The sequence below is a fragment of the Mastigoproctus giganteus genome, chromosome 2 (assembly GCF_048544385.1).
Source record: "Mastigoproctus giganteus isolate SK-2022 chromosome 2, ASM4854438v1, whole genome shotgun sequence".
Classification (NCBI taxonomy): Eukaryota; Metazoa; Arthropoda; class Arachnida; order Uropygi; family Thelyphonidae; genus Mastigoproctus; species Mastigoproctus giganteus.
Genome location: NC_143576.1, coordinates 160,591,423 through 160,612,845, shown reverse-complemented (window position 1 = coordinate 160,612,845; position 21,423 = coordinate 160,591,423). Strand labels below are relative to the sequence as shown.

Here is a 21,423-nt window from a genome sequence, read left to right as displayed (position 1 = left end):
TCACTTCTACTGCCTTGACATGAGTTAAGTTTATGCAAGTGCCACGCTTAGACATGTTTATGATCTCTTGCAATTAGGAGTACCAACTATCTCAAATATTTCCCTGCATATTTTGGGTTTTATTCAACAAAGTTTGAACTCAGATTTTTAAAAAGTTAATTTGAACAACACTATATTACTTAACATAATATGCAGTACACTCAAACTAAAACTAACTTTTTTTTTTTGCTATACAGAAGAGGAAGTTCAAAGAAGGGGAGATTGAAATAACCAATATTTTGAATTGAAAAATATCAAATTATTCAAGTTCTATCAGAGTTAAATTATAGTGACAATTAACTAAAATTCAACTTTTAAAATTCTGACAACCAAACTAAAAGAACATACCTTTCACTCCTTCGAGAGTGGCATCTCGTACACATGACAAAGGAATAATAATTCCAGTTGGCATTAAACAGTCTACTATAATAGTTGGGGGCATCAAATGATGCCCCCATAGCTCTCCTGAGGATGGTGGCATTTAATATACACTACTATAACATTAACATATGCAAGCACTGTTTAGCTATCATAACAATTAAGATCTGATACATTTGCAGCAATTTCGTTGATTTACAACCTTTCTCTTTCTTGCCAGACATTTCCTTCGACAACAATACATGATGCAATCTACATAAAAAAAATTTAAAAAAAAAGTAAATTGAAATATCACAGAATAACACTAAAAGAACATTTAATTTCTCTCTAAACAGCTGAGATGTTTTAAATGTAGTGATATTTATAATAATAAATTGTTTGAAATATTTTTTCCATGTTTTTGTCACCTTTGATGACATATGCTTCAATTGTGCTTCTGCAAAAACAGTATTTTATCACAAAAAAAAAAAAAAAAAAAAAAAAAAAAGAGTTATTTTTAGCTTGAAGTGTTCATATTTTTAGTTTGTGTTTATATATATAAAATATGAGTTTAAATAACTATTAGAATCACATAAGTGTCGATTTTAGTATTTACAGTATGTATTCACTTTCGACCATCATTATTTTTTAATTGGAAAAGTTTAGCTGTAAAAAAAAAAATCTTATGGCACCATGTATGTCAAAAAAACACCACTGTCATGGATCTTAATGCTGAGGAGTTACAGTTCGCTCTCTTTTTGGCTGAACAGCTGGTTGGGGCATTATGTATTTCTGGATACAGGATTTTGGAGACTTATTTCTAATTATGTTTTTGATCTTATTATGCAATAAGTGTCACAATTAAGAATAAATTATTAAAGTTCCCTGCCATTTTTTTCCCAAAGAGACTGATTGGTGAAGTAAAGACAACTACTTGCCAGGGTTCTCTCTCTAAGTTGCATGCTTGTGCAGTGGTTTTGGAAGTAACACACAATTTTTTGAGTGTGCACTACATCTGGTATGCCATTGAATGTAGTAGCATCCAGGTTCCAGTATATCAGGAACTGCCTCTCATGAAGGGTTTGCATATTTCTAATACTGGAATGCAAATTATGTTTTAAATGTGTTAGAAATCATAAGTACTGGAAAACAAAAGCACAATGAATTCAGAGAAATTATTTTTCACGGAAAGTGTACCTCCTAATTCTCACCAAAATAAGATTGCATTGTCTTACTGCTGTTAAAGGATGTATTTTTTTTTTTAGGAAAACCCCAAACACGAGAGGTATTAGAACCTATAGTACTTAATACAGTGTTTGAGGTTGAGAAGATAAAAAAAGATATTTGTTGACATTAGACTTGAACTTCTGTAGACTGTAATTTTCAGTAAATACAAAAGAAGGAAAGTTGTTCCAGAAAACAGCAGTTGAATGAATAAACGAGGAAGATGAAAAGTTTGTTCTCTGAGTTTGAAGTTGGACAGTAAACGGATGTTGGCTGGTGGCATCATGTATTTGGACTGTTTTGAAAGAGAGAACGGGAATTATAGAAGCCAATTCAGAAGAACAGTGCCCTTGGAAGTATCTGTAGAAAAGGCATGCAGCAGAAACAGTAAGTCTATGAGACAGCGAGTGGAGAGACTGTTAGAGAGGAGTCATTAATTAACCTAACTGCCCTCTTCTGAATGGAATCTAGAAGCCTGAGAGAGGCTTTGGGGGCACCACCCCAGATGTAGGAACAATATTCCATGGTAGGGCGGATTTGTAATTTGTACAGGGTGAACAGCTGTTTGGAAGAAAAGTAACGGCGAGAACTAAAGAGAAAACCAAGTTTTTTAGATGCAGAGGAAGCAATATTTGTAATGTGCATGTGCCAAGAGAGATTAGAAGTCAGGGTAATCCCCAAAGGAGATATATCAACTTGCCTAGAAATCGGAGTCACCAAAGATAAGCAATCAGAAGAAATCTTTTTGTGAGATATAAGAGAAACTGAGTTTTAGAAGGATTGAAATCAACTAAGTTGTCTTTGCCCCACTGGAGAATTACCTGGAAATCATCATTTAAGGAATTCGTAGCAGATAAGCAGATATTCGAGAGGTTGAAGCTGATTGAGCAGGACAAGGTTTCTCAAAATGGAAAGTGGAATGCAATGTGCTATCATCAGCAAAACTATGGATAGGATTTCCAGTCAATGGAAGAAGGCCATTAATATACAAGAGGAAAAGAGTGGGCGAAAGAACTGAACCTCGGGGGGGACACCAGCATTAGTGGAGAAGTTAGAAGACAGAGAGCCATCTACCATCACCCTCAGTGAGCGATCAGAGAGAAAACTGTATACCAATTACAAAAAACAGTTGGAAAACCATAAGATGGAAGCTTGTTTAGAAAAACTTTATGCCAAACACGATCAAAAGCCTTTGAGATGTCAAGAGCAACTGCTTGTGTTTCACCATACTTTTCCATTGAATTTGTCCATAAATGAGTACCATAAGCCAGAATATCAACAGTGGATCGACACTGATGGAATACATACTGGCAATCATTGATCAGATGGAAGGTTTCTAGGTAGTTTAAGAGTTGGCGGTTAATTGATTTCTCCATTACTTTAGACAGAGTAGAAGTAATTGCAACAGGATGATAATTGGATGGGAGGGATTTGTCACCCTTTTTAGGAACTGGCTGGATATGAGCAAATTTCCAAGCAGAAGGAAAAACATCTTTGGAATAAAAAAGTGAAAAAAAGGTGGCAAAGAACAGGAGTAAGTTCAGGAGCGCAGGTTTTGAGAACAAGTTGAGAAATACCATCAGGACCTGGAGCTTTCTTTGCATCAAAATTCATCAAAATCCTTCTGACATCCTTTTAATGGAAGACCACAGGAGGCATTGAATGGAGCATGTTGGGAATGGTGGGAGGTGTTTTACCAAGATCATTAATACATGAGTTGGAAGAAAAATGGTATGCTAGCAGGTCAGCTTTATTCTTGGCTGAAGTGACGACAGAACTATCTGGTTTTGACAGAGGTGGAAGCAGAGATGGGCAAAAGTTGGGGCCAACAGCTTTGGCAAGAGACCAGAATGCTCGGCTACCATTGGGGCAAGAAGCAAGTTTTCTACTCTTAGTCTGTTCAAAATCTAGTTTGGACTGATTAATAACTGCTTTACAATTGTTGCGAGCTTTGGTGTAGGCAGAAAATGAAGAATTGGAAACAAGCCAATTATGACATCCAACGTTCTTTTCTTGAACAGCCTTAGCACATTTATTGGAAAACTAAGGTTTAGATAAAGGACAAGATTTTAAAGTGGAGTGTGGAATAAAGGATTCAATTCCTACAAGAATAATTTCACTGACACGATCTGAGCAAACAATGACATCAGAAGTTTTAAAACAGTAATCCGACCAAGGAAAAGAAGAAAAGAAATCTTGCAGATCATCCCATTTTGCATTCTTGTAATGCCAAACAATACAAGGTTGAGAATAGCCATGAGATAATGGCTCCACTGGAGACGAGACAACCACCAAGTTGTGATCTGTTTTGCCTAAAGGACCACTCACTTCGACCGTGTACTTAGAAGGGTTGTTTGTGAGAAAAAGATCAAGCGTGTTGGGCGTATGGTTAGGATTGTCTGGTATTCTTGTAGGTAAATGAACAATCTGTCAAGGTCATTAGTAATTACAAAAGCCTCAGCATCTCGACCAGCTGGGTGGGTGTGACTAGAAAACGGAAGCCAGCTGGAGTTGTGAACATTAAAATCACCAAGGAAAATTACCTCACTGTTGGGAAAGTTGGACTGGAGAAAGTCAAGTTGCAAAGAGTGGAAGTCAAAGAGCTCCAAGTGATTAGTGAAGTTGGGAGGATGGTAGAGACAACAGATGAATTTGACACAATGTGGTAGAGAGATTTTAAGCCAGAGAAGATCGAAAAGAGGAGATTCCAAATTACCAAGTCTCTGACAGAGAATATTGGAACGGACATATGCACAAGTACCACCTTTGAGGCGAAAGGGATCGTACAGCAAATAATTTGGGCAATTGAGACGAGCAGTAGTTGAATCAACCGATAACTGAGATTCTGTCAGAAAAAGTACATGGGGTTTGGCAGACTGCAAGTGGAAATGTACATCGTTGAGATTAGAATTGAGACCACATATACTTGTGAAATGAACTAGGAATTGTTTGGGGGGGTTTAGATCTTTTTGCAGATAAGCTTACTCTATTAGTTTGACAATTCATGGTTTATTCAATAGTAAGAAAGAAGTATAAGGAATATTCTCCAATGTTCACTCTGGGTTTATAAAATTTATTAAAACTGCCAAGAATGGTATTCATAAAGTTAGTTTTATAGCTGTAAAATCAATTTTTATAATTGTAAAATCATCTAACAGTGATGATAATACCAGTCTATACTTTAAGAAAAGTTCAGTAATGTTTTACTGCTGTTAAGTAAAGTGAACTAAATTCTTAGTGGAAATTTCCAAAGATATTTGAAATTTGCTCTATCACAACTCAAATTTTTTTATGATTAAAACAAAAAATTAAAATTCTGGTGGTACTTCTGGTTTATTCTGTATGTTTATTGATTTTACAACTAAGTTATTTCTATAATATAAATATAAATATAATATAAAAATACTGATAAGAATTGATAAAAGCAGATATATCAGCCTTCTCAAACACGGATGGCTACAAACTGGATTTCAGTAATTGTGCCTCTTTTTAGCATCCAGCAGTAGTCAGTCATCTTATTGATCTTCAATCTTCCTTGGTACTTTTTTATTTTCCATTTGTTGTATATCCTAATGGAAACTTTCCTCATATTCTTCACTTAAACTACCTAAAATTTCTGGGAAATAATTGAAATTAGAATGCAAGAGGTTTATTTTAACACTCACATTGCAGCTAGTTTTCTGAACTTCTTCAGGAAGTCACTCATGATCATTTCATAATCTGCATGTTTATTGTTTCCCAAAAACTTGCTTACACATTATTAAAGCCAGTCCAAGCATCTCTTTCGGTGTAGTTCATGGATTCTTCAAGTACAGAGTGGGTGGCTTGTGCCTTTTAGGTCCAACAAAAATTCCAGCTTTGATTTTTTTTTTTTTTTTTTTTTTTGTATCTAAGTGATGGGAATTTTAACTGTTTCATTAAACCTATCTGTCTATGCAAAGGAGATAGCAGTACTTTTTTTAAATCTACTAGTGGCTCATCTTTAATGTTCTTTGAACCTAGTGTCAGAGACTCTTGGTGGCCACTTCCCTTTTGCAATGTTCCCTTTGCGCTCAACTCTCCCACTTATGTGGAAAGCAAGACATTTTTGTGTAACCAAATTGTTGGCCAAGTAGCAGACCAATAACTTTAAAATTCTACACACTAGCAATGATCCATGTACAGAATGAGCTATAAATGGATGCATACTTGTTTCCATTATGGAGATTGAGTCAGCAAACAGCCTCCACTCTGTACTGATTGGTAGACAATTTGAATAAAAAAAAAAACAAGGTCATAACTGTAGGAATGTTGTTACAGTATACCACTAAACTTTCTTTGGAAAAACAAGGAACCAATTCTTTTCCACAATGGCTATACTATGAAAACACTGTTCCTGGGGTTGTCATAGTATAGCCATTTTATAAATATCTGGATTTAAGTCTTGACTCTAAAAGCTCTGAAGAACCTTTGCATAGATTACAATCTTACACAAGACTCTCAAATTGTGTAAACAGCTGTGGTTCAGAATTGCGAATTTCTTCATCCCAATATTCTATATCATTTTCTTAATCACATTTAGAGATTTCTTAATCACATTTAGAGATTAAGATAAATCACATTTATCTTAATGAGATTTAGAATCTGATAGCATAGGTTTAAGAACTAGTGGCAGTGGTACTGGTAGCTCAAGTACATGGGGTACTGGCCTTACAGCTGAAGTAAGTTTGGTGCGAGGTTAGCCTGTGCAGTCATTGCTCCTTAAAGCTCTTCAAACAGAGAAGTTTTTCCTGATTTATTTACTGCTTTATTAGTTTAAATTGTCATATTAACTTATTTTCTAGAGTAGCTTTATATTCCTAGTTACGATACTTAGTTTAAAGTTTAACTTAGACAGAGATTTCGTAGATATTACTTAGTATCGGTAACGGTATCAAATCCACGTGTCACAAATTGAACGAGAGGTCTTTTAACCAAATTTAGTCGATTTATTAACCAATTGTTATATCAGATTATCTTCTATAAGTGGATTATAGACTTAGTCAGGATCCTTAGTTTATTCTAAATTGAGATAGCGAGATTTCGAAGCTAATCAATACTTACGAGTCCGTAGAAATACCGTTCGTGAATTCCCGCCATTTTTACACGATAGCATAATCTTAGTGTAGTATACTGCATAATATAATATTGTCAATTAATCAGTAAATCTATTAATCTTGATAAACTTTATTGTCAATTATATTGTATTTTTAACTCTATAAATATATATAACGACTTAATCGTAACAAATAATTAATACATAACTATAGTGGTACACGTGATACGGAAGCTGTATAAAGGGAACACTAGATACCGAAAAAAAAAAATAAAATAAAATATATATATATAACATAACTGTTTTGGGATATAACTTAAGGATTTAATTTTTGTTTTAAATTTTATTCAATTAAATTGGAATCATGACTCTGACCAGAGCAGCAAAGCAAAAGGCTCAAGCTAATGGGAGTGCTGTGGTTCAGGGGAGAACTGAGGGGGGCAGTTGCCCTCTGAATCACAGTCTATTAAAATGCACTGTTTGCTTGATGTTTGCGGAGCAGTCGGGTACGGGACATGATACTGCCAAGGGGGATGTCTTTGTGTGTGCACGATGTAAGGAGTGCAAGGAAATCAGGCGACAACTCAGCGTTGTTATGGGCCTTTATGAGACCTTGAAGGACAGGGTGGATGCCCTCGAAGGAAATAAATTGAGGGGCCCATCAAGCTCTCAGCTGCCCACATCAACGCCAGAGCTTGCACTTGGTCATCAGGCAACACAGGGGCAGCCCCCTAGGCAGAATGCGCTGGTCCCACAGGAACTAGTAGTTGTTGGTGACTCTATTGTCAGGGAAACGGGGAACATGCTTTGTAAAAAGGATAGGTGGAATAGGGCCAGGGTATGTCTGCCAGGGGCAAAGGTTGATGACATTGTAGAGCGGATATCATCTTTTAAGGGCACAAAAAGTGATATAGTTGTACACGTTGGCACTAATGATATTAAGAGTAGGAGACCGGCGGAATTACTTAGCAAGTACAGGTCACTGTTGAAAAAAAGCCGTGAATTAGGGTTGAACTTGAAAGTGTCTGCAATTCTGCCCAGACACGATAGGAGGGAGTATATGATGAGAGCCTTGTCGATCAATTCGGCCCTGGAGGGATTGTGCAAGGCTCAAGGGGTAGAATTTTTTTCAGCCTGGACTGTACTTGTTAACAGGAGAGATTGCTTCTACAGGATGGGATACACTTAAATAGAAAGGGTGCAAGAATTTTTGCTGATGCTGTCGAGGCAGTGTTAGGTGGGTCGGAAAACTGCTAGTTTGGGGGGATACAAGGACTAATAGATTAACAGTAGCCACTGGCAGAGGTGGAAGTGATTCTTGCACTGCTTCTATTCAAATGAGCAGAAGTCCGAAAAACAAGATGCAGGATATTTCAGAGACTGCTGGTAGTCATTGCATTACAAGTAAACACATGGGTTGTGTTAGGGTAGCTAAGAATAGAAACAGGTGCATGTATACCTGCGTGTACACCAATGCTAGGAGTTTGGTAAATAAATTTAATGAATTTGAGGTATTGCTCAAAACATCAAAGGCAGATATTGTTGGGATATCAGAGACGTGGTGTCACACAGATATAAGTAATGCGGAACTGGAATTTGGGGAATACAATGTATATAGAAAGGATAGACAGGACAGGAGGGGAGGAGGGGTTATGCTATTAATTAAGAAACACAAAGTCAAAGGAAGTGAAGCCAGTTGACATCGATGGACAGGGCAGTGTCGAGTCAGTTTGGTGTGACATAAGCATAGGGAAATCAAAATTGAGAGTAGGAGTGTGCTATAGGCCTAACGACTCTGATGAGTATAATAATATATTGTACAGGGAAATAGAGTGGGCCAGTAAATCAGAGAGTCTTATAATGGGGGATTTTAATTTCCCAGATATTGACTGGAATTTGTGGGTTGGTCACTCGCACACTAGCAAGGCTTTTGTGGATTTATTGGATGATTGTTTTCTACATCAGCATGTTCGTGAGGCAACAAGAGGGAGCAATACTCTTGATCTGATTATCAGTAGTGATTCTTCATGCATTAAGAACCTGCAGATAAATGAACCACTAGGTGGCAGTGATCACAGTGTGTTGAAGTGGGATTTACTCAAGGAGGTAACTACCATCAGAGGTAAAGGGAAGGGTTTTTGTTTTCGTAAAGGCGACTATGATGGTCTGAGACAGTATTTAAATTCTATACAGTGGGACCAACTGATGATGTTACCAACAGCAAACTCAAAATGGGAAGCATTCAAGGAACTAATCTTGGTGGCTACCAGGCTTTACATACCAACTAAGAAATATTGTTCAAGGTTTAGGCCTAAATGGTTGTCAGATGGACTAATTAGACATGTGGCAGAGAAGAAAAATGCATGGGATACATACAAATTAATGGGTGACATGGAAGCCTATGATAGATATAAGTTGGTCTGTAACCAAGTCACAAAGGAGATTAGGCAGGCAAAGGCAGACTACGAAAAATCCTTGGCAAAGGATGCAAAGAAAAACAGAAAGGAGTTCTTTACATACTTGAACTCGAGAAGGAAAGGGATGAATCAGATTGGTCCACTGGATATTGATGGTTCAACAGTTGAGGATCCTGCTCAGGTGGCTAACAATCTAAACGGGTATTTTGCATCTACATTCACGCATGAGGAGTTATTCAGGAAGGAGAATGATGTAGGTAAAGTAAACATTGGCAGTGAGCTGGATGATTTTGTAATAACTGAGAGGAAAGTGGAGGAGAGATTGTTGAGGATAAACATAAAAAAGGCACCTGGGGTGGATGGGATCTATCCAGTTATATTAAAGGAGGCAGCAAAGGAAGTATGCAAACCCCTAGCCATAATTATGAGAGCTTCTTTGGACTCAGGGGAGGTACCCATAGACTGGAGATGTGCAAATGTAACCCCAATTCACAAAGGAGGATCAAAGGCTGACACAAGTAATTATAGACCTGTTAGTTTAACTTCTGTTCCAGGTAAATTAATGGAGGCACTGGTTAAAGAAGCACTGCAGGATCATCTAGACAAGAATTCAGTTATAGCTCAGACGCAGCATGGTTTTGTTAAGGGCAGGTCTTGCCTGACCAATTTGATTGGATACTATGATGTAGTCACAAAAGAACTGGATGCAGGGAATAACTTTGATATTATATATTTGGATCTTAGAAAGGCTTTTGATACTGTTGCACATGGAAGACTGCTGCACAAATTGGAGCAGTGTGGCATTGGAGGCAAATTGCTGCTATGGATAAGGGGATGGTTGAGTGGCAGAAGACAGAGAGTGGTAATCAATGGACACTGCTCAACGTGGACTAATGTTATTAGTGGAGTTCCTCAGGGTTCAGTGTTGGGTCCGTTGTTGTTTTCGGTGTTTATGAATGATATTGATGATGGGATATCAAGTTTAATGTCTAAGTTTGCAGATGATACAAAGGTTGGCAGGGTCGTTAAGGACACTACTGACGCTATGCTGCTGCAACAGGATCTGGAAAGGTTGAACAGATGGGCTGAGAGGTGGCAAATGAAGTTTAACATTGACAAATGTAAAGTACTACATATGGGTAACAGTAACCCCAGAGCAATGTATCAACTCTGCGGTACTACACTGACAGTGGTGGAGAATGAAAAGGACCTGGGGGTAATTGTGCAGGCAGATATGAAGTTCTCTGAGCAGTGCAGACGAGCTGCAAGAGTAGCTCATGGTGTCTTGTCAATGATATACAGGAATTTTTCTAGCAGGGATAAGGAGGTGATTATTCCCTTGTATAAGGCAATGGTTAGGCCACATCTTGAGTACTGTATACAGGTCTGGAGGCCTCATTTCAAGAAGGATGTAGAGCTGCTGGAACGGGTACAGAGAAGGGCAACAAGATTAGTAAATGGAACAAAGGGTTGCTCTTACGAAGAAAGGCTTAAGTTTTGCAAATTACAGAGTCTGGAGACTAGGCACCGGCGAGGTGATCTGATAGAGGTGTATAAGGCTTTGAATGGTTTGAGCATGCTCAATGCCAATGGGATTCTTCATCTTTCTCAGAATAATCACCTCAGAGGGCATAAATTCAAATTGAGGAAGGACGGATGTCGGATAGATGTGCGGAAATTTGCCTTTGGCCAGCGGGTGGTTGGTTGGTGGAACCGACTTCCATCACTTGTTGTTGAAGTTGATAGCCTAAACAAATTTAAAGCTCAACTGGACAGGTATTTCGAACGAACGGAGGGGTGAAATGGGAGAGGGTTTTTTTTTTTTTTTTTGGCTGATGCTGAATAAGCTTGCTTTCTTGCATCACATGCCTCTACTAATGCTAATGCTAAAAAAATGCTAAGTAATATTAGCATTAGTAGAGGCACATGATGCAAGAAAGCAAGCTTATGCAGCATCGAACAAAAAAAAAAAAAAAACCAAAAAAACTCTCCCATTTCACCCCTCGGTTCATTCCAAATACCTGTCCAGCCCAGCCTTAAATTTATTTAGGCTATCAACTTCCACAATAAAGGATGGAAGTCTGTACCACCAACCAACTACCCGATGGCTAAAGGCAAACTTCCACACATCTATCCTACATCTTTCTTTCCTCAATTTGAATTTATGCCCTCTCAGGTGATTATTCTGAGCAAGAAGGAAGAATCCTATCAGCACAGCATGCTCAAACCATTCAAGGCTTTATACACCTCAATCAGATCACCTCGCCGGTGCCTAGTCTCCAGACACTGCAATTTGCAAAATTTAAACCTTTCTTCGTAAGAGCAACCTTTTGTTCCATTCACTAATCTTGTTGCCCTTCTCTGTACTCGTTCCAACAGCTCTACATCCTTCTTAAAATGAGGCCTCCAGACCTGTATACAGTACTCAAGGTTTGGCCTGACCATTGCCTTATACAAGGGGATAATCACCTCCTTATCCCTAGTAGAAAAATTCCTGTACATCATTGACAAGACAGCATGAGCTACTCTTGCAGACCGTCTGCACTACTCAGAAAACTTCATATCTGCCTTCACAATTACCCCCAGGTCCTTTTCGTTCTCTACCAGTCAGTGTAGTACCACAAGGGGATAATCACCTCCTTATCCCTAGTAGAAAAATTCCTGTACATCATTGACAAGACAGCATGAGCTACTCTTGCAGACCGTCTGCACTACTCAGAAAACTTCATATCTGCCTTCACAATTACCCCCAGGTCCTTTTCGTTCTCTACCAGTCAGTGTAGTACCACAGAGTTGATACGTTACTCTGGGGTTACTGCTTCCCATTTGTAGTACTTTACATTAGTCAATGTTAAACTTCATTTGCCACCTCTCAGCCCATCTGCTCAACTTTTCTAGATCCTGTTGCAGCAACGTACTGTCATTAGTGTCCTCACAGTAAACCCCCACTATTCGCAGTCGCTGATTTAATATAAAATGAAACCTTAAAAAATGTGAATTTTAAAGCGCCATGAACATCTTCTGCCATAAAAAAACATTGACGTGGCTAAAATTATCTTTCCTAGTCAAAACAGTGCTCAGTGGGTGGGGGGAGAGGGGTGACAAAATCGTGTGTGTGGATGTTTCTCACTAATCCTTGTTCAGCATGTGTTATGCGCTTGTCATGGAGGGTTTCGTCATTTGTTTTTAATTTATATGCTTATAAATTGAATAAATTTATCAATTTATAAATTGATATGCTTACAAGTGATAAATCTACCATTTTGCAGTGTAAAACAGACTTTTTCGAGTGTGTTAATGGAAGAAAGTGACTTTATTGTGGACAAGTTCTTTCTAACCCATACAAAAATATGGCTACGAATAACAAGGGAAATGTGAAAACATCAAAGAAGGTGATGACATTAGCGAATAAAATTGAGTTATTAGATAAAGGTTCTAATGGTGAAAGTGTCTCCTCAGTGGCAAAACATTTAAAATCAATGAGTCAACGGTCCGGAAAACGCACTAATTGCTTCAAAAATTTGCTCTGTAACTCGTGATGTTAAATTACGAAAAATGGAAAAGGCTTTAAATCTGTGGATAGAAAACCGAACTGAAAATAAAATTTCGTTAAGTTCACTCGTCATTCATGAAAAGGCAAAATTCCTTTATCAACACTTTAGCGAAACTGGTGATAGCACTGGCGGATAAGTTTTTTTTGCTAGCAAAGGCGTTGATTTGAAAGATGTTTGAAATTTCTAATAAATATTACATTTAATATTAAATTCTTTCTTATTTTCATATCGATGCCATATGCTTGCATTTCACTATGTACTGTCTATGTACACAGTCATATTATGAAGGTATATAAAATACATACATAGACAAAATTTTAGACTAGTTTTTCTTATATATTTCATACTTTGGAATGGAACCCCTTTATTATTATGGGAGCCATAACTCAGTATTCACGGCATTTCTCAGGAACGTAACCCACGCGAATAGCGGGGGTTTACTGTATTACTAAAATCTGAAAGCATGTGAGGGACAATCCCTCAGTTATTGTCCCTCACATGGTTTCAGATTTGTTGGCTGGGAATGAGAGTATCTCTGTATGGGTGGAGATTTTATGGCTCCAGTTAACAAAGAAGTTTATCTTAAATTTTTGTTGTTTTATTGACTTAATCAACACATTAATTTATTTTCTAAAAGTAGTTTTCTATTCCTAGTAACACTACTTAGTTTATTTTGAATTTATATAGAGATTTTGTAGGTTATTACCTACTATAAGTAAAACCTTGTGCCGTTTGAAACACGTTTTTTTTTCTCGAACTTGATAGCGTAAGGTATAACGCAAAATTAGAATGTAATATGTAGCACTGTATTAGGAATCTCTTAGCTTAATATAGTATTGTCAATTAATCAATTAAATTTATAAATCTTATTCATTTTTATTGTTAATCAAATTGTAATTAAATGGAAACCATGCACGAGACTAGAGCAGCAAAGCAACATGCACAAAGTAGCAGAAGTGCTGTGGCTTGTGGGAGAGCTAAAGGGGCAATTCTCCAAAACATCAGTCTAAAAAAAAATGCAAAATGTGAAATGTTTGCGGACCTTTCTGGAACAGGACATGATCTAGCCAGGGAGGATGTCTTTGTGTGTGTGTGCTAGGTGCACAGAATGTGAAGAAATTAGGTGCCAACTCAGTGTTTGATAAATGCTGAGTTGGCACCTAATTTCGCTGAGTTGCCTGGTGCACTCTTGTGCACCAGGCAACTCAGTGGCAATTTTCAGGGCAGAATGCACTGGTCTCACAGGAGCTAGTTATTGTTAGTGATTTAATTGTCAGGGAAACAGGAAATATATTGTGCAAAAAGAATAGGTGGAATCCTTTTGCCACTGGCAGACATACCAGTGTATGTCTGCCAGTGGCAAAAGTTGATGAAGTAAAGCAGATATCTTTTAAGGGAACAAAAGGTGATACATTGTTATACACATTGGCACTAATGAGTAGTGTAAAGTACTACATATGGGAAACAGTAACCCCAGAGTAACGTATCAAATCTGTGGTACTACACTGACAGTGGTAGAGAATGAAAAGGATCTGGGGGTAATTGTGCAGGCAGATATGAAGTTTTCTGAGCAGTGCAGACGGGCTGCAAGAGTAGCTCATGGTGTATTGTCGATGATATATAGGAATTTTTCTAGCAGGGATAAGGAGGTGATTATTCCCTTGTATAAGGCAATGGTCAGGCCACACCTAGAGTACTGTATACAGGTCTGGAGGCCTCATTTCAAGAAGGATGTAGAGATGCTGGAACGAGTACAGAGAAGGGCAACAAGATTAGTGAATGGAACAAGGGGTTGCTCTTACAAAGAAAGGCTTAAGTTTTGCAAATTACAGTGTCTGGAGACTAGGCACCGGCGAGGTGATCTGATAGAGGTGTATAAAGCTTTGAATGGTTTGAGCATGCTCAATGCTAATGGGATTCTTCCTCTTGCTCAGAATAATCACCTGAGAGGGCATAAATTCAAACTGAGGAAGGATAGATGTGCGGAAATTTGCCTTTAGCCAGTGGGTAGTTGGTTGGTGGAACAGACTTCCATCCCTTGTTGTTGAAGTTGATAGCCTAAATAAATTTTAAGGCTCAGCTGGACAGGTATTTCGAACGAATAGAGGGGTGAAATGGAGTGGTGTTTATTTTTTTTTTTTTTCTTTTTGGCTGATGCTGCATAAGCTTGCTCTCTTGCATCATATGCCTCTACTAATGCTAATTAAGTGTAGGAGATCTGCAGATTTACTTAGCATGTACAGATCAATGTTGAAAAATAGTTGCGAGTTAGGATTAAATTTGAAAGTGTGTGCAATAGGAGGGAATATATGATGTCTGGAGTATACAATAGGAGGGAGTATATGATGAGAGCTTTGTCAATCAATTTGGCTCTGGAGAAATTGTTTGTGAAAAGCTCATGGGGTAGAATTTTTCTCAGTGTGGTCTGTGCTTGTTAACAGGAGAGACTGCTTTTACAGGGATGGGATACACTTAAATAGAAAGAGTGCAAGAATATTTGCTGATGTTATCGAGGCAATGTTAGATTGTCTAGAAAACTGCTTGGGGGATTCGCAGACTAATAGATTAACAGTAGCCACAGACAGAGGTGGAAGTGATTCTTGCACCGCTTCTATTCGAATGAGCAGCAGCCTGGAAAGCAAGTTGCTGCATGGGCTGTGTTAGAGTAACTAAGAGCAAGAACAGGTGCATGTATACTTGCATGTACACCAATGTTAGAAGTATAGTAGAAGAATTTAAAGTGCTGGTCAAGACATCAAAGGCAGATAGTGTGGAATATCAGAGACATGGTGTCACACAGATATAAGGAATGCAGAATTGGAATTTGGGGAGTTAAATCTGCAACTACTATCCCTTTCACTGAATTTCCTCTAGGAGGACATTCAGCGAAAGGGATAGTGGTTGCAGATTTAACCTTTGTTAGAGTAGTGTCCGTATCCACTTGAGGATTGTTTCAATAGAGGCACAAGCAATATTTATTACAGAATTGTCAACAGGAATCACAGCCGCAGTAGAGTTACTTAGCTGTGATTTGGCATTATCAGGAGTATCATATGTACAGCAATCAGTCAGTGACATAAATTTTATCTCAGCTGAGTTCAAAGGAGTCAGTCCAACACATGGAAGAATATCAGTAGCAGCCTGTGGAATACTGTCAGGTGTGCATGTGGCAAACCCAGGTACAGTACCTGTCACAATTGTTGACATGCATGACTAGAACTTCAATAATGCAGTATGTAGATTTTTTCCCCCTCAAATGTCATGCTAAACAAAGGTGTCACGTACTAAAAGGGAGCAGCATGTTATGAGAGGAAAAGCACTGTCTGAGGCCAGAAGGCACTGGTCAAGGTCACTCGCATTGTTCTTGGATGCATTAGTAGTGGTATATGATGCAAGAAAGGAAGCTTACAGCATCAGCCAAAAAATAATAAATAATAAATTATGTAATGACGTACCAGGTACATAACGAGTTGCTGCCGCTCTACTCTGAGACTGATAGTGTCACTGATAAAGTCACAGCGGCAGCCGTTAAAAACGTCTTTACTGCAGGAACTCATTACGAATCTAAAATTATGTGTAAAGTTACCATTTCGTGTATGAAGACACATTGTATTATAATTCCGATATCGAATTATTTTAGGAAATTGTCTTTTCACCCATTTCCTTTTCAATAATAAGCAATGAATTGTGCAAGAGTTATATCTTTTAATGTTTCACCCCGTTTTTCATATTTATCAAAAATACTATCTTTCCATATATCCAAAGACTCACTATTAACTTGTTGTTCATCCAATTCATCTTTTGATTTATGTAATTTCTGACATTCATATGGCCACACCATTGGCACGTATCCAATTGCTCTTGAAGGCCGGGCACTGGGTCTCGTAATAAATACCAAGCTGCCTCTTGTGAACTCATCTCCACAGAATTCAATACATCTACACTTAATGCTCATGTTAGATCAGTTATATCCACATCAGGATATTCTTCTTGTAACTCTATAATTTTCCATTGCAGGTTGCTTATTCCTATGTTAGTTGTATTCACATATTCAACTACATATGCTGCACATGAATATTCTATGTTAGAAATTCTATGATAAATTGTAAATCCGAATTAGCCTTGAGCATTCCTAAAATCCAAGGATTGTAATTAATCATAAATTTCTCTTCTATCTTGCATTTAAGAAATACATGTGGTCGTTTTATACCAACCCTCAAAATATTTAGATATTCTTCTACTGATTGGCATTGATTTGATTTAAGGAATTCTTCGAAATTAACATTATTATCCAATTCTAACGAGTCATGCATTTTACGATATTTTTTGTGATAAGCTAATCTTCGATTGTCATTTGTGGCCATCGGTATCAATATATGAGTTTGAAACATTGGCCAAAAAGGTGCTTCAAATCGACATTCGTGTCAGTTTGCGTTATTATTTTTATAACAGATAAACATACTTTTATGTTGCTGTAAATTTGAATAATCTGAAGTTTTCTCTATAGAACATAATGCATCAATCATTTGGATTGCTTCTTCCAACCCACCTTCTTTTTCTTCTAATGGTGCAAAGGGTGCATTGTTCATCCATAATAATATGTGCATGTGGACTTGCTCTACGTTGACATTCAATGCATTTAAAGAAATTCACATCATATTTCCCAAAAGGACTATATCTTTTCGATTTTAAAATTTTGAATTTATTCTCAATAATTTTATTAAAGTATACGGCACAACTTACAGGGTCCTCATTTATTATTGAAGCTCTTTCCACGTAAGGTAGAGCCATAACTTCAATAGTTAGAATTTCTCATTTATATCTGAATTTGTATAACATACATAGTAATACAGGCCATGTTGGTTCATACGCACTCAACATCAAGAACATTGTAGGTTTTCCTAATTGATGAATCACGGCAAACACATCTCATTTACGTTAATGCCAATAATATACTGAATTGGGAATTGATTTTAGAAATGCCAAGTTAGACTCTGACTTGTTTATAAATTCTTTCAATTTCCAATATAGAACAAGTAACGTTAGCTGTTATTTCTACCGATTTAAATGCAATTTGCAAATTTTCTGCAGTATGCATTTGCATAATTTTCATTGCCATATATAGCAAATGTTGGAGAGTTACTTCGCAATGATCAGATCTACGAATTTCACTTGATGCCATCATAAAGGGAGTAATTTTCAATCCTTTTTTAAATTTTCGTGCATGCCCCATATCTGGAAAAGAAAGTTCTTCTGCACGTATATATCAAATATGAAACTTAGCATTAGTAGAGGCATTTGATGCAAGAAAGCAAGCTTATGCAGCATCAGCCAAAAAAAATAATAAATAAATAAACAAATAAATAAAAAATAACCACTTCCACTTCACCCCGCTGTTCGTTCGAAATACCTGTCCAGCTGAGCCTTAAACTTATTCAGGCCATCAACTTCCACGACAAGAGATGGAAGTCTGTTCCACCAACCAACCACCCACTGGCTAAAGGCAAATTTCCTCACGTCTATCCTACATCCGTCTTCCCTCAATTTGAATTTATGCCCTCTCAGGTGATTATTCTGTGCAAGAGGAAGAATCCCATCAGCATTGAGCATGCCAAACCATTCAAGGCTTTATACACCTCTATTAGATCACTTCGCTGGTGCCTAGTCTCCAGACACTGCAATTTGCAAAACTTAAGCCTTTCTTCGTAAGAGCACCCCTTTGTTCCATTCACTAATCTTGTTGCCCTTCTCTGTACTCGTTCCAGCATCTCTATATCCTTCTTGAAATGAGGCCTCCAGACCTGTATACAGTACTCTAGGTGTGGCCTAACCATTGCCTTATACAAGGGAATAATCACCTCCTTATCCCTGCTAGAAAAATTCCTGTATATCATTGACAAGACACCATGAGCTACTCTTGCAGCTCGTCTGCACTGCTCAGAGAACTTCATATCTGCCTACACAATTACCCCCAGGTCCTTTTCAATTCTCCACCACTGTCAGTGTAGTACCGCAGAGTTGATACGTTGCTTTGGGGTTACTGTTTCCCATATGTAGTACTTTACATTTGTCAATGTTAAACTTCATTTGCCACCTCTCAGCCCATCTGCTCAACCTTTCCAGATCCTGTTGCAGTAGCATAGTGTCAGTAGTGTCCTTGACAACCCTGCCAACCTTCATATCGTCTGCAAACTCGGACATTAAGCTTGATATACCATCATCAATATCATTTATAAATACAGAAAACAATAATGGACCCAATACTGAACCCTGAGGGACTCCACTAATAACATTAGTCCACGATGAGCAGTGTCCATTGATTACCACTCTCTGTCTTCTCCCCCTCAACCACCCCTTTATCCATAGCAGCAATTTGCCTCCAATGCCACACTACTCCAATTTGTGCAGCAGTCTTCCATGTGCAACAGTATCAAAAGCCTTTCTAAGATCAAAGTATATAATATCAAAGTTATTCCCTGCATCCAGTTCTTTTGTGACTGCATCATAGTATCCAATCAAATTGGTCAGGCAAGACTTCCCCTTAACAAAACCATGCTGTGTCTGAGCTATAACTAAAGTCTTGTCTAGATGATCCTGCAGTGCTCCTTTAACCAGTGCCTCCATTAATTTTCCGGGAACAGAAGTTAAACTAACAGGTCTATAATTACTTGTGTCGCCCTTTGATCCTCCTTTGTGAATTTGGGTCACATTTGCACATCTCCAGTCCATGGGTACTTCCCCTGAGTCCAAGGAAGCTCTCATAATTATGGCTAAGGGTTTGCTTACTTCCTTTAATATAACTGGATAGATCCCATCCACCCCAGGTGCCTTTCTTGTATTTATCTTCAACAATTTCTCCTCCACTTTACTCTCAGTTATTACAAGATTCTCTAGCTTACTGCCAGAGTTGAATACACCTCTGGCATTCCCTTCGCTAAATAACTCCTCATGTGTGAATGTCGATGCAAAATATTCATTTAGTTTGTTAGCTACCTGAGCAGGATCATCAACAGTTGACCCATTGATATCAAGTGGACCAATCTGATTCATCCCCTTCCTTCTAGAGTTTACATAAGTAAAGAACTGTTTGCTGTTTTTCTTTGCATCCCTTGCCAAAGGTTTCTCGTAATCTGCCTTCGCCTGCCTAACCTCCTTTGTAACTTGGTTACAGATCAACTTGTATCTATCATAGGCTTCTGTGTCACGTGTTAATTGTATGTATCCCATGCATTTTTCTTCTCTGCCATATGTCTGGTTAGTTCACCTGACATCCACTTAGGCCTAAACCTTGAACAATATTTCTTAGTTGGTATGTAAAGCCTAGTAGCTTCCAAGATAAGTTCTTTGAATGCTTCCCATTTTGAATTTGCTGTTGGTAACATCATCAGTTGGTCCCACTGTATAGAATTTAAATACTGTCTCAGTCCATCATAGTCGCCTTTACGAAAGCAATAACCCTTCCCTTTACCCCTAATGGTAGTTACCTCTTTGAGTAAATCCCACTTTAGCACACTGTGATCACTGCCACCTAGTGATTCATTTACCTGTAGATTCTTAATGCATGAAGAATCACTACTGATAATCAAATCAAGAGTATTACTCCCTCTAGTTGCCTCCCGAACATGCTGATGTAGAAAACAATCATCCAATAAATCCACAAAAGCCTTGCTAGTGTGCGAGTGACCAACCCACAAATTCCAGTCAATATCTGGGAAATTAAAATCCCCCATTATAAGACTCTCTGATTTACGGGCCCACTATTTCCCTGTACAGTTTCTTATTATACTCATCAGAGTCATTAGGCCTATAGCACACTCCTACTCTCAATTTTGATCTCCCAATGCTTATGTCACACCAAACTGACTCGACACTGCACAGTCCAGCAATGTCGACTGGCTTCACTTCCCTGGATTTTATGTATTTCTTAACTAATAGCATAACCCCTCCTCCCTTCCTATCCTGTTTATCCTTTCTGTAGACGTTGTACTCCCCAAATTGCAGTTCTGCATCCCTTATATCTGTGTGACACCACGTCTCTGATATCCCAACAATATCTGCCTTTGATGTTTTGAGCAATACCTCAAATTCATCAAATTTATTTACTAAACTCCTAGCATTGGTGTACACACAAGTATACCTGCACCTGTTTCTATTCTTAGCTACCCTAACACAACCCATGTGTTTACTTGTACCGCAATGGCTCCCAGCAGTATCTGAAATACCATGCATCTTGTTTTTCAGGCTTCTCTTTCACCTCTGCCAGTGGCTACTGTCAATCTATTGGTCTTTGTCTCCCCCCAAGCTAGCAGTTTTCCGACCCACCTAACACTGCCTCGATAGCATCAGCAGTTATTTTGGAGTTGCCGTTTCCAAATGTAAGACCTTTCATTTTGCAGCAATAAATATAATTAATACATAGCTGCCACTTTTCTGATTATTCTTGAAACTTGTTCAAGTCATCCTGAAGGAGCACTGCTTGCCAATGATCATTAACAATTCTCCCAATCTTTATATCATCTGCAAATTTTGACATCACACCTATCCCTTCATTAATGTCATTTATGAAAATCAGAAAAAACAGTGGTCCAGGAAATGATCCCTGTTGGACCCTACTTCTGACATTACACCAATCTGAAAAATATTCCTTAATCACAACTCTCTGCCTTCTACCCTTCAGCCATTCTATGATTAATCTCAGAACCTTCCCAGTAATCCCAAAAAATTCCTTATACAGTAACCTATCATGAGGGAATGAGTC

At 38.0% G+C, this 21,423-nt stretch overlaps 1 protein-coding gene across 3 annotated transcripts in view; it reads right to left on the bottom strand.

The window, feature by feature from the left end:
* Positions 1 to 21,423, bottom strand: part of LOC150089705 (phosphatidylinositol 4,5-bisphosphate 3-kinase catalytic subunit alpha isoform-like) — a 291,320-nt gene that overhangs the window by 257,397 nt on the left and 12,500 nt on the right. For all 3 annotated transcript variants that reach the window (XM_090389607.1, XM_090389609.1, XM_090389608.1), the window contains exon 2: positions 388 to 669. In XM_090389607.1, coding sequence (XP_090245733.1) covers positions 388 to 520 — 133 coding nt within the window. In that variant the 5' untranslated portion in view covers positions 521 to 669. The remainder of the gene's footprint in view (positions 1 to 387; positions 670 to 21,423) is intronic.